The sequence below is a fragment of the Mixophyes fleayi genome, chromosome 1 (assembly GCF_038048845.1).
Source record: "Mixophyes fleayi isolate aMixFle1 chromosome 1, aMixFle1.hap1, whole genome shotgun sequence".
In the NCBI taxonomy this organism is placed as follows: domain Eukaryota; kingdom Metazoa; phylum Chordata; class Amphibia; order Anura; family Limnodynastidae; genus Mixophyes; species Mixophyes fleayi.
The window spans coordinates 162,039,422-162,053,377 of NC_134402.1; the positions used below are offsets into that span (position 1 = coordinate 162,039,422).

Consider the following 13,956-nt stretch of genomic DNA (forward strand, 5'->3'; position numbering starts at 1 on the left):
CTTGGGAACAAATGAAGGAAGGGTCCTTAACACCGCTCTGTCCTCGTGGAAAACCAAATAAGGTTCTTTACAGGACAAGGCTCCTAATTCAGAAACCCTACGAGCTGATGCAATAGCCAAAAGAAAGAGGACCTTCCAGGTCAACCATTTTAAATCTGTCTCCCTCAAGGGCTCAAATGGAGGCCCCTTGAGCATATCCAGTACCATGTTGAGATCCCACGGAGCTGTAGGAGGTACATAAGGAGGCTGTATGTGCAAGACTCTTTGAAAAAAAGTTCTAATATCTGGCAAATCAGCTAATTTCATATGAAAAAATACTGAAAGTGCCGATACCTGCACCTTTAGGGAACCTAATCTGAGACCTGCTTCCAGGCCCTTTTGAAGAAAAGCTAACAAGCGAGGAATATGAAAAGCGGACGAATTACATGTCCTGTTTTTGCACCACTTAATGTAGGCCTTCCAGATCCTGTGATATATGCGAGATGAAACAGGCTTCCTAGCTAACATCAAAGTGTTAAGTGGTGTTTCCCTGGGCGCTAATGGAAAATGGAACTGCAACATGAAACATGTATTAAGCACATTTAATTGTAAAAATGAGTTGCAACTCAATTGACAGTAATCAGTGACATGTCAGCATGGCTTACAATTTGAAGCACAGCATCCAAATTATAACACAACTTGGTAAGTTGCTACAGTAGATAGCAACTGATTTGACTGAAAAACCATCCGAGCCAAGGAGGAAACCGACTGTGTCAGGGAGGCCACCCAGGCCGGTTCCTCCGCCGGTGGGGCTGAAACCTGCTGGGTATGCGTAGTGGGAGCCCCTGCTTCGCATGCAGAGCAGAGCGCCAAGGGGTCCCTCTGGCCACACGGTAATTTTACATGACACTTTGAGCATATGAAGTATTTTGCCATGGGGCCCTTTCCCTTATCTGTCATTCTTATAAAGGAAGGCACACCAAACACACAGAGTAAAATCTTACTGTTGAGTACAGAGGAGAAATGGAGAGAGAGATAGAGAGAGCAAGTATATATGTATATGTATATGTATATATATATATATATATATATATATATATATATATTTGTCTATATAAATGTGGAGGAACAGGTATATAAAAAAAAAAAAAACTTGTAAAAATAACACCACCAATAATATATAAACCAGTAGGAGACTTAATGTAAATCCTACTAGGACAGGTATTAACATTTGATAGTGTTCAAATAAAGGTGATACTTAGCCAAAAGGGCCACAGAAAAGGAGAAGTCCAACAGCAGTTAGTCCTGTGCCTGCTCCCTCCGTACTGTTCCTCTTCCCGGGCTTCTCTTGGCGCCAGAAGGCTGGGAAAGACCATCTCTCTCTGGAAGGAGGGGGGAACTCTATGCTGTAGCTCCCCCCCTTCAGTACTGCCGCTTTGCAGCTATATTATTTTCTTGCAAAAAAATTGTAAAAAAACGGAGCCTATATTAAAAGCTCCAAGCGTGGCAGAGTAGTGGAGACCTCCAGGACAGAGGTCTCCGCAGCGTTAGCTACCCGGCACCCCCCTCCTATGTATGAGGGGGGAAACGTGGTATGGCCCCCTCTCCTCCTTCTCCATTAGCACTGGCCTCATAATTAAAATGGCCGCCGGCATCTTCCGTTGCCGATAACCGGCACTCTCTGCCTGTAATGGCAGCGCCGGTTATCGGTGGGGGCTGGAGGAGTGACAGCGGTCCATGAGACCGCTTGTCACTCTTCAATCAGGCACCTATAAAATGTTCAAATCCATGCCAGTGAGCGCCGCTGGCGCTCATCTGGCAAAGGGATGCCTGCGCTGTCCTGCTGTGAGTGTGTTCTCTATAGTAGAACACACTCCAGCGCTGCCACTGCTAGGGAAAAAACAAGTTAAAAATCAATAAAATAAAGCAAATATATAAAAAATTACACTACGTACTAAAACACTGCCCCAACTCCAGGGCACCTAAAAAAACTGGACAGGAAGAGGCAGGGGGATTGTAGAGGGGAGGAGTCTGCCGGCAGTACTAAAGTTTAACTAGTTAGGTGCCAACTCCCAAGCTCCCCTCCACAACCCATGGTAAGCAGTGTCCCCCAGACCGGATGAAAGAGAAAAATATATATTTAGAAGAAACCTCTACTGCTAAAATCAAACATACTGTCTTCCCTAAGGCTCACCCTGCCATTCCAGTCTAGGACTATTTTCCTCCCATGCCTGCAGCGATGGTCCTTTGTTAGCACCGGGTAAAACAGCAAAATCACTAGCAATGAACACCTGCACTGTTAACTGATAACTGCTACCACTCTGCTCCTCAATGAGAATTGAATCTCTCCGATTTAAGACTAACGTCACACACTCGCACCCCTAATGTACCTACTTAAAGGCACAGTTGCCAAATTGAATGTAATGGATCTGGAGGATGCCATCTGACGGGAAAGTATTTCTCCAGAGGAGGCTGGTCCCACCACATCGTCCCTAGTTTGTAAAAGGATGTACAATCACCGGGCTTCAGGACTTGGAGCACGCCATCCTCATTCAGGTCCTCCTGGCAGCGGACACCAATCGCAGGTAAGCCCCTAAACCAAAATAAAATGTAACTACCCAAATCTCGATGAAGAACAGGATAGAGGGAGGGGTGGCCAGATACATCTTCCCAGGTGTCTTATTTTCCTGTCCTGGCTGTGCAGGAGGGGGTGAATTACCCCTTTGCTGTCTGCTACAAGTAGTCTCTCTCTCTGTACACTAAACAGGTAATTGTTTTACACAAGCCTGGATAACTATACAGTAAGGATAAGTTTACAAAAAAAAAAATCCCATGGCAGGCTGAACAAACACAGTACTTTTATTTAATTGAGGAGCATTTCCTATAAATACTGCTTGCTTGTTCTACTTAGAAATGTTCACCCCCGTGCAGCATTGAGATTGAAGTAAAACGTTCATAGAATTTTCTATGGTATCCAATGAAGTGCATTGTTATCACACAGGAAATGCTGCAGTCCTCCAGCAGGATGATGACAGATTCTTCACTGTGCCATCTGAGCCTCCATGGCTTGTGCCGTCCACTCTGGTGCTGTCTGACTGATCTTTTCTAGTAGGTTATTCACTTGGAAACATAATGACTGGATCTGTTTGTCCCATGTAGGTAAAGCTTCACGAGCTGAGGAAAGAGAAAACCAAAACCAGGAGTTGAGATAGGCTTATATAGCAAACTTCAATAAAAAGTTCACTATGGCTCGAGATCTGCATCAATGTGTGATGGCAGTAACTTTCACATATCTAGGTGACATTCTGCTCTGTTGTCCAATCAAAGGTTTACTGGGCTGAATACATTTTAGTTCTCATGCTTGAAAGTACATTTGATCCTATTAAATACATTCAGCACAGGTGACTGTTTCATGGAAGAAATGTGCAATCTTAGAAAAGACTAATACGCCTAATATACTAATAGTAACATTACCAGTCCTTTGGTGCTGCCAGTAGCTAATACTTTCGTTCAATAACAAAACCCTAGAGGTTTCCAGTCTCTCTTTAGTCACGTACAAGTTGTTTCACTAGCCAAAGCGTTGTAATATATGGGCTCATTTCTGCAGTTGCTTATAGTGGATGTTAAAATGTGTCATTGTGAAAGGATATTGAAATATTTAATGTGCCAGTATCGGATCCCTATTTCTACACAATTAATGAACTGACAAGAACTGCTGCCACCTACTACCTGCATGCAAGCAATCGGGGGTCATCTGACATATGAGAGACATGGTTTGTGAATGTTGCGTCTAAATATTGAGGTTTATATTATGAGACTGCTAAACCCAACGCTATAATATTTTTATCCCACCCCCCCATTAAACAGGATGTCCGCTAAGGCAAGTTGTTCACAAACGCCCTTTTCCCCCAAACAAACCAATGAGGGTTTTTCTTGTTACCCCTTTAATCTCCAGGCATCTCCTGAATAGATGTGCATTGTATAGTAGATAATTTATTCAGTCAAGCTCAATACACTATATTTTTGTCACTAGAAACTGTGATCAACATTTATAAACCCAGCCCAGCTGACAAAATTGCAGAGAAAATCACTGGAAAATATGATTACATTTAAAGAAAACCCATTGCTATACAATTTTAAACAAATGTCAACAAACACATCCGGAACATTGTGCAGCTTCTACACTAACTGAGCAGAAGGCAGTAACTTTGACCATCATTCTTTGCTGGAAAATTCAAGTGTAGACACCATAGTTACATAGTGGTTTAAGCCATACACACAGTTTTACATAAGAGGATCACTAAACTGGGAAATGAAAGGAAAACAGGTTTAAGCTCCTTACTTTCAAAATGGACAATGCCATCAATCTGATCAATGAATCCATTCATGCGCCCCTCTGTGATCATCTGAGAAGCAATCTTCTCTGCCTATATAATAAAGGAGGTATTACAGGTTTAGTATATTCCATGACTTTTAGAAAAAACCCAAAACAAAGAATAAAAAATAACGAGGAAAGGAATAACACTTTCACACATTCAAATAAAAGATGACAAGAGAATAACAATTTACCTTGGCAGCAGGAATTTCTAATAATGCTCCAAGTTCCTCGAAGGTGATATTGTTGTACAATTTGCTTGCTGATAGCAAATTATGCTCTATCACTGCTCTGTCCAAGATACTAGAACCTTAAACAGTAAAAGCATGTATTATCATTTGTATATTCTTATGGCATATTCCTGGAATGGGATTGAATACCTACTGCATGTATTTCCTGCATAAGCAACCATGTGTTAGCAGAAATTACCACTAAACCAGAATGAAGATCAACAGCCCATATTATCAGGGTTTAATGAATTCCATTGATCGCCCATGTTTTGAGGATTATTACAGAGCCAGTCAGGCATATATGAATAGTGAAGAGCTTTGATCTTTTCGTGTTTATAGCACATTTTCCATTATACCACTGCCATTAATATAAATATTATGTAATGTAATGAATTTGTGTTTCATTTGGTCTTCACTGTCATTTTCCTATTCAGTACAAAGAACATTACAATTTATATAATCAGAGTGGCAGATAATGGTAACACAGGCATCATGGCATGGCACTGAAATGCAGGGCATACATGTGACAATGGCAGGTGAGAAGGCTACAGCTCATTAACTTATGTGAAAAAAACTGTTCTCTGAAACCGGTGTTTATCATCTGAAGTGTTTATATAGTCAGGAATAAAACATTTAGGTAAAAAAATGGTGCCATTTCTTTGCTCATTCCACCATAACACTCTCAGCTTGTGGCTTCTTGCTTGCCTACATTTTCGTCCTCACGACCCTGCCTATGTCACAAGTAGTCCTGTCCTTATTAACGTAATTACACAAGTAGACAGGTCAGTGCCTCCTACAAGATCAGCAAACATCTCCTGAAACTCTCTGGGCCGAGGAGATCTGACCCTAGCTAAATACTCCATAAAAATGCTACGTTTGACAAACATTCAGTCCTACCATCTCCAGTGGTTGCTTTCTGATGTGGCATGAGCATAGCTGCAAACTCCTGCAATTGGTTTCCCCGAATGATTCTGTCCAGATACATCTTTTCCAGAATCCCATAAGCTGCAAGCTGCTGGCACCTTTCATCCTTGAACAATGTTGCTAACATTCGGGAACGTTGCTGTCCTACAAATACAACATGTGTAGTGGATGTCAAACCAAACAACACATAATAGGCTGGCCTACCACAAAGTTAGAGGAAACATCAAATACTGGTGTAGTAAATATTGCAGTAATTAAAGAACCACTGCATTGGCGAGTTAAATTAAAAAGGTAAGATCATTTTGTCACAAAATATATAGAAGGTAAACTACAGAGGGCCCCGGCCAGTGGCGGATCCAGATAGGGGCGATCATCCCCCCCCCCCCCCCCCTGGCCACGGCTAATTAAGGCCCCGGCTAATTAAGGGACCACCAACTAAAGAAAAGAGAAGGGATGTTGGAGTTCTTAAATAAAGTGGAATTCCCCTATAACTAAATATGTCCACATTACTCTCCTTCATTTGTCTGCAGGAGGCTGATATGTAAAATGGTGAATTCTTAACAGAGCAGATGAGCTGTGGTTCACTAGAAAGTTTGCACATACTTGCAAGGTGTGCAAAGTAGCCCTAGATAATAGCGGCTTGGAAAACTTGCTTTGCAAAAATTCTCTTTGTGGATAGGTGGATTCATACACTGGCTTAGGGAATGATGTCACAGCAGATCAAATGACTGCAGTCTCAGCATTTTGAACTTTAACAGATTGCATTAGGAGATTGCCCTAAAGAATTGATAGGGGCTACCGCTCTAGTTTTGTTAGGAGGTTAATACATTTTACCAGAGCTAAAGCGGAATCTGGATAATTTTGAAAATGTATTTTTAGTGATCCTTTGAATTCAGGACCAGATAAGCTTTACCTGCAGAAGCCAGGATGGTGCAGTGTAACGCATGCTTAAGTGCTTCCATTCGCTCCGTTTCATGCACTATGGTTTTGTACGACAGCTCATTGTACCTCTGAGCAGCTTCAATGAACTTTCTTCTGTAGTCTAGGACACGGGCATAGCAAACCTAGACAAAAGAAAACTATTAAGTGTACAGCTCTGTGCTGATCTTTACAGGTTGTGCAGTATTAAATAGTCTTATTTATCCCCGAATCAAAGTCCACGTCAGATACTTCTGTGTTTTTCCTTCTGCAGTATGTCAATTATGCAAGTTTACACTGAAAAAAACAGAAATTTGGAACACGACCCTTATTTGTGGAGTCAGAGCCCATTTCCAACAATACAAAGGGTAGGGAAATGCACTACCATTTTCCAGTGCATGACCCACCACCCATGGGTGATCCAGTTGTCAAGTAATCCAACATCTTGGTGAAGAAACTGGTGAGCTTGCATTTACCCAGATCAGAAAGGCAGCATTGAAGTTAGCAGCAGTCCTCTGCATCTGTGAGCAGAGCAGAAGGATGGAGGGAGGTGAAGGGTAGAAGTAGTAGTGTCGACATTGGAGATGCCGAGAAAGACACAGAAAAAAAAATTCCTTCCCTCCACCGTTGTGAAAAATTAGAAGTATCAAGCGCGACTGCCGCTGTATGACTCCAGACCCCTTTTGGAACAGAAGCCCAAAAGGAGGGAGACCTGTGGAACTGGGAATATCTGAAAGTTCCAGAGAACTGTGTCTAGGTACATCTCTTAAGGACACTAAAACTGGCTAGCTGGTGTCATGCCTGGTGTGTGGTGTGCAGGTGGGGACAACATATTGTTCAACCTGCTAAAAGGCAGGGCATATATATCCAAAGAGACTGAGCAAAAAAAGTGTCAAGGTGAGGAGTGGTTAATTATGACATGGCAGCCAAACTATTCAAGTTCCTTTTGCAGCAGAGTGCACACAGAAAGCCACATATTAGCCGACCCAATCTTTGCGGGGGATCAAGAGAAGAAAGAGGCAATTAACTGATTATTGCCAAATGTCGGAACATTTATCAATGAAGTCCTACTCCTGAAAGAGTCTGGAAAGTTTTTATTCTCTCTTTTTACTTAAATGACAATTAAACCTAAAACTCAAGTTGATCCAATATAAACAGACATTGTGTACCATTCACAAATCTATATGTTGCAAGGACCAGACAGAATTTAAGATATTTGAAATTGAATGTTATGTTCCCAAGTTCAATCTACTTATCATTCATCCATGCAGTTCCCAATAAGCTCACCAAAATGAGCTTTGAGATGGTATTTCTATATTCACATGAATTCCTAAATGTACTTTTTGTGAATTTTACTATTAGCCATTTCATATAAAACAGCTCACAATTTGATACAGTAATCAAAAATAGCGTAGGGATATTGTTACTATTAGTTAGGGTGTTAAAAACACACTGTAAGCAATGCCAGTTACAATGGAAATGGTAACTGATCACCTTGTAGTGGATCTGTAGCTGCTCATTGGTGGACTCATTCTGCAGTAGAGAAGCCCGATTTATGTAGGCTTCTGCTTGCACTGGGTCATCGTCCTCCAAGTAAAGACGGGCAATTTTCAGATAGGTCTCCAGTTTATAGTCAACATTGTACTGTCTGTAGGAAAACAGTAAAATAATCAGTCAATCACGTTGTCATGAAAGTTTTTGCACTTATTTTGAAAGACATTAGAGAAATTAAATATAATTTGTAACAGCTTTACTTTTGTCCTGTTTCCAAAGGTATCCCAACCAACACTTGAGCTGCATTCCTCCAGTCGTCTTCCTTCTCATAAATGGACGCCAGGTGCTGCCTAATAGATGCCACCTGCAGATTACCATTAAAAATCAACTCCGTGTTTGCCCGTCACACAGGACTTTAAAGGCTTTGCCAAGCAACAACAAGTAATAAATTCTGAACTTGAATAAAATAGGACCGTAAAAACATTTTTTTTTTATGGTCTCCTTTAAAATGAGTCTTTTCTAAGCCAGAAGAATACAGACAGGTTATGGGCTAGATTTACTAAACTGCGGGTTTGAAAAAGTGGAGATGTTGCCTATAGCAACCAATCAGATTCTAGCTATCATTTATTTAGTGCACTCTGCAAAATGACAGCTAGAATCTGATTGGTTGCTATAGGCAACATCTCCACTTTTTCAAACCCGCAGTTTAGTAAACATACTCTTATGTCTGTAAATTAGCTTCTAACCCATAGTTCAAATTTAAATTCACATACTTCTCTTTGTCTTTATATTAAGTAGAGTATTCTTAATATAACAAATTGGAGACCTGCACAAAGCTATAATTCTTAGATATGATTAATATTCACATTTGACGATCCAACAATGCATGTTTTGGGCACCAACACACAGTTTAAGAATCTCTGACTTAAAATTTTTAATTACACCATAATGCTGCCATAAACAAAACAAAATCATTCACCAGCAGCCAATGATCCAGAAATAATGACGTATACATATATGTATTTCTCACCTGCTCTTCAAAAGAAATGACTCGTGGCTGGATCTTCTCCAAGGTGAAATGATAGATCTCCTTGGCAATACCATCAGGCAGACTTGGAAGATGCGTACAGAAGTCTGTGAGAAGCTGTCGTGATATCACTAGGCTGACGTTCTCATTTACCACTGAAAATGTTACTAGATCTTATTATTCATGCAGTGGAAGAAAATATGCATAACATCTCTTATTGGTTTCTCACAACTCACTAAACGTTTGAATGTTAGGCTGGGTACACATGGTAAAATTGTTAGATAGCACATTTATACAAACAACAGGAAAAAAAAAAAAAAAAAAGTCCCGATCAGCATCCTGATTCATGTGTACACACTACATGTTTTACAAGATTTACCCTCAGATCTGTGCTCTTCTGTCATCGGCTAAAAAAATCATGACTCTGTAAACTCTATGGAGATCCTGATCGTGAGTGCATGAACACCGCAGGATTGGAAGGACATTGTGCCATAGCTGAACAAGATTTTTTTATTTAAATCAAACGACGATCGGTACTTTGGAACAACCTTCGCTCATATGTGCAAGTATACACACTAATGCAATATCCGGTCAAACAGTCGTTTATCAAGTGTTTGGACCAATTATTGGCTGAAAAACCTGTAGTGTGTACCCAGTCTTACAATTAGAGACTGTAAATTTTAAAATATATAAGGCCAAATTCACAAAAGTGGTGTTATCACCATCTCTTGACTGAACTCTATATACACAAATAACTTTGGAGTGCTACAGTCAAAATGATAAACCTGCTCTTAAAACTAGGATAAAATTAGGTTACCTACATACTGAACGCCAAAATTTCAGAATACATTGTTAAATAAATTATGAATCTTAAGCTGGACCCACTGCTGAACCATGCACAGTGTTTGCTGGGCTTAAAACATCAAACACCAGGGGGTAAATGTATCAAGCTGGGAGTTTTCCGGTTGCTGGTTTGAAAAACCAATCAGATTCTAGCTATCATTTATTTAGTACATTCTACAAAATGACAGCTAGAATCTGATTGGTTGCTATAGGCAACATCTCCACTCTTCAAACTCGCTGGAAAACTCTCAAGCTTGATATATTTACCCCCAGGTCTATAAACAAGTCAAAATATATATTGTACAGCTTATTGTAAGATAGCAGTCTGCAGTCTTTTTCAAATCTGTATTTAATTTTACACTACATATCTTACTTGCTTCAACGAATGCTTTTAGCGCCTCAAGTTGTTCTGGTGCAGGAAGCTGAAGAGCTTTCTCTAATATTTGACGGTATCTACAAAATGAAAAAGAATGAGTTTCTGCTCCCAGACATGGTTCCCCCAACCCTCGTTTCTTAAAGCTAGCACTCCATTTTCATGTGCCCTATAGAATGGTAAACTCACAATTATTAACAACTTCTATATCAAACTCCCTCAATGTCCATCACTATTACTAATTCAGGCTACCGAATCTGACTCTTCTTCTCCTTCTGTACTTTTCCATGGTGGAGTCCCATTGCTAGACCCAGTGGACAGAATAACTCAAACTCCACCACTATGCTATCTCCATTATGATCACACCAAGTTGTTTCTCCTTCTCTTCCTTTAGAGTCTATGTTAAATACCTCTATTCACCTGTTTCTATCATCACCTGCTTGGTTCTACCTAGCATTTCCTTAATGACTTCTCTGACTGGCTCCCTTACTTCCATTCATCTAATAAACCCTCCATAATAACTTGAGATGTTATCATTTCTAATAATAGGAATACAAATTCCACCATAAGCTTCTTTGCTTAATGGGTATCTTCACCCAAAAAACAATATTGTTATTAAGTGTAGCAGCTGTGTAAAAATAAATAAAAATAATAATAATATGTACCTACCTGACAGACACCATCCAGGAGTACCGGCATAATAGTAAACCAACAAAATATAGCTCACCTGTGACATGATCCAGCACACTATTCACAGCAGCTCCAGACTACTGTAGCTGCCGAGTGCAGAATTCCGACACATGCCACAAGTGAGGTTAGTTCTTGTCAGGATACTGCGCAGGCGCTCCTGTTCAGTAAGGACTGTGACTGCCAGCAATGACAGCCAAGAGTGAGACAGAAATATTAAGAATTAAGGTTAGGTACTTTACCTAATTATTTATTTTAAACACAGCTGCACCCCTCTCCCTATTAGATAATATATACTTTTTGGGTAGAGATACCCTTTAAATTCTTCCTTTCGGACTGTTGCTGTGGTCTGACTACCCCGCTCACAGCAATGAAAATGTGCATCACTTTGTATACTCTTGTCTAAGCGTACTTTCCAATTTCTTAAAATCTCTATTCCCCCCATAACGTCTGGAACACAGTACTTGGCTCGAAGACTGTCCCCTCAGTTTCACAACATTTAATTGGTTGCATCTTTTCAAAGATGTACCCTCTTAGTCCACCCTTTTCTTTTATGCTTTCATTTCACCACACTTTCAACCTGTTTGCCCTCACCTTGTGCCCCTTCTGTTTAGATTGTAAGCTCTCATGATCTCTTTAGCTTTTTGCATTGGCTTGTTTTATAAGGTCTAAAACTCTTGAAAATTGTACAGTGCCACAAACTGTTGACAGTTTATAAATAAATAATACTAAAAGAATAATAAAAAATAAAACATAGCAAAACATTCAAACAATAAAAAAAAAACAAAGAGAAAAAAAATAACATTGAAAGAAATAGATGTAGTTGCATCTGGTCCCATGGTGCAAGGCTTAGTCTCAGGAGACAATGAGAGTTTCATCATGTCTCTGTTGTGAAACTAAAAGCTCCAGATTACACTATACGAATGACAGTCTGGCAGCAAATCAGAATGTAATAGATTCATTCTGATTTGCTGGCAGTCTGTCTGATCACTCTCACCCAGTTTTTCAGGACCTAGGACCTGCAATGCCTCCAGCCAGGACAGATACAGGGCCTGCTCCTCCAATCCCCAGGGTATATTTTCTAGTCACTATGGTGACCTGGCAACTGGATTTGTTGAGCTGTATTCTAGAGATTCTTTGTATTGAATAACCAAAATGCTTGGTTCAGTCTGAAGGCAAAAAATGTCTTCTACCAATGCTACCCATTCAAGAGTCAGGAAAAGATTATTTAGGCTGACTTAAGAGAAAAATATTGATCGTTTGTTTCTTTAACATGGGCATATTCTGATTTTTTAAGTGAGATATCAGAAGGGTTTCAATCTAACTATATTAAAAGTACAAATATTCAGTAGGTCTCCAATTCTATGGTTATTTAGTGTGTGAAAGCAGTTTCTAAATAAGAACCTCCAAAAAAACCCAAACCCTTCTATCCCAAAAGATCTGCTATTGGGTGCTGCATGACAAGCTTTTGAGACAAGGATTGGGAATCTAATCTTATATGTGGTATTCATAGCTGCTATTGCTTCAGCAAGTTTAGGAGATCTGGGCCATTTAATGTAGAGGACCATAAGGACCTTCTTCCAGGTATTGAAGATTCTACCATAAAAAGCTCTATCTTTTTGTTTTACACACCAAGAGACCTTAACTAACACCCACTCCCCTCCCTCTTGTTTCAGCACTTGCTCCTTCAGCTAAGGACAAGGAAATTATCCTCCCTGAATTTTACCCTTTTCCCAAGTCACATTAAAAGCTTTAGAACTGGGGTGTCCAGATATTTGTGACATGGATATGTCCAACAGAGTTTCAGTTTCAGTATACTTTCAGGGTAACGTATTAAATGTTGGGGTTTAATGGTAGGCCATAAATGTGGTAGGAAAAAATCAGAGCCGTAACTTAGAATTCTAGCGCCTGGGGCGAGAAAGACAAATGCCGCCCCCCTAGCACTCAATTTTAACCAAATCAACCTAAAATATTCCTAAATTGTGCCCCCTTCAGCTTTGCACCCTGGGCGATTGCCCCTGTCGCACAGTCCTAGTTACGGCTCTGGGAAAAATATGGTGTATGTCCGTTATCAGTTTATGATGGCTGTTCATTGTAAATGGCAGATTTTCATTATGTAATATCACAATGCCATATGTAATAAACCTTTGGGTATTTAACAGCAAATATATGTCAATCTTTGGGACTAATACTGATCCTATACACAATTATAGAGATGTTTTGCATCTGTAGGGCAAGATGGAATACTCTGCATAGTTAACACATTGCAGCCAAAAAACATTCACGTTTTGAGTTGTATTTCCAGTGACCTTACATTCCCTTGGTTTCAACACTTGTAAGGTCCCACTGGGACATGGCCACCTAGGCTTTATGGATGTTTTTAGCAGCACTTCCTACACTGGTGTTGCCCCCAATACAGTATCCCTGCGCTGGGGGCCTTTCACCACCTGCTGAGCAACTGAGTACACAGTCTTCTGAGTCTAGATGTATGTATACAGTGCTCTGCAGACACTAGGAGCAATGCACGCATTTTATCTGAGAGCACCGCACAATCGTAACTGCAACAGGAAACACTAACTGCATAAACACACTGTGCATCATATCCGTGCTCAACCGATTGTAGCGATCAGCATAAGCCCTACGTGTCTGAACACAGTGACACAAAGCCTCCACTCACTTCCCGGCCAGGTCCTTGTGGGATCCACTGGAGCTCATCAATTGGGTCAGATCCTGTCTCACACACGCCGCCATCTTGCTGCTACTCGGCAACCCAGGACACGCCCCTTCAATTGACAAACCCAACGTCAGATGATGACGGAAACCCGCCCCCCGTACTCGCGGCGCTTTACGATGCAGAAAATAAAGCGATCACAACCAAGGATGCTCTTGTTCTCTCTGAGTACTGTATGGAATCATCGCCCCCTGCTGGATACTGCATACAACGTCTGACTAGAGACGAGCTAGGGGAAGTGGATGCGGCTCTATAACGAAATGTAATACTGTCATATACAAGTTTCAGTAGGTTATTGAATATAATCAGAATGTAATATTATCATCTCATATAGGTATGTACTATTAACAGTATGATTATGATGGTGTTGTGCTG

General features: G+C 40.5%; 1 protein-coding gene across 1 annotated transcript; it reads right to left on the reverse strand.

Moving 5' to 3' along the window:
* Positions 1-2,817: 2,817 nt before the first annotated feature.
* On the reverse strand, positions 2,818-13,653 carry COPS4 (COP9 signalosome subunit 4). The gene is made up of 10 exons (XM_075202784.1): positions 13,528-13,653; positions 10,164-10,243; positions 8,951-9,102; positions 8,181-8,284; positions 7,921-8,074; positions 6,422-6,572; positions 5,482-5,652; positions 4,549-4,664; positions 4,322-4,406; positions 2,818-3,153 (listed from the first exon to the last, which is right to left on the reverse strand). The coding sequence occupies exons 1-10, from the start codon at positions 13,599-13,601 to the stop codon at positions 3,020-3,022; spliced, it is 1,221 nt and encodes a 406-aa protein (XP_075058885.1). The 5' UTR covers positions 13,602-13,653; the 3' UTR covers positions 2,818-3,019.
* Between the last annotated feature and the right edge of the window lie 303 nt (positions 13,654-13,956).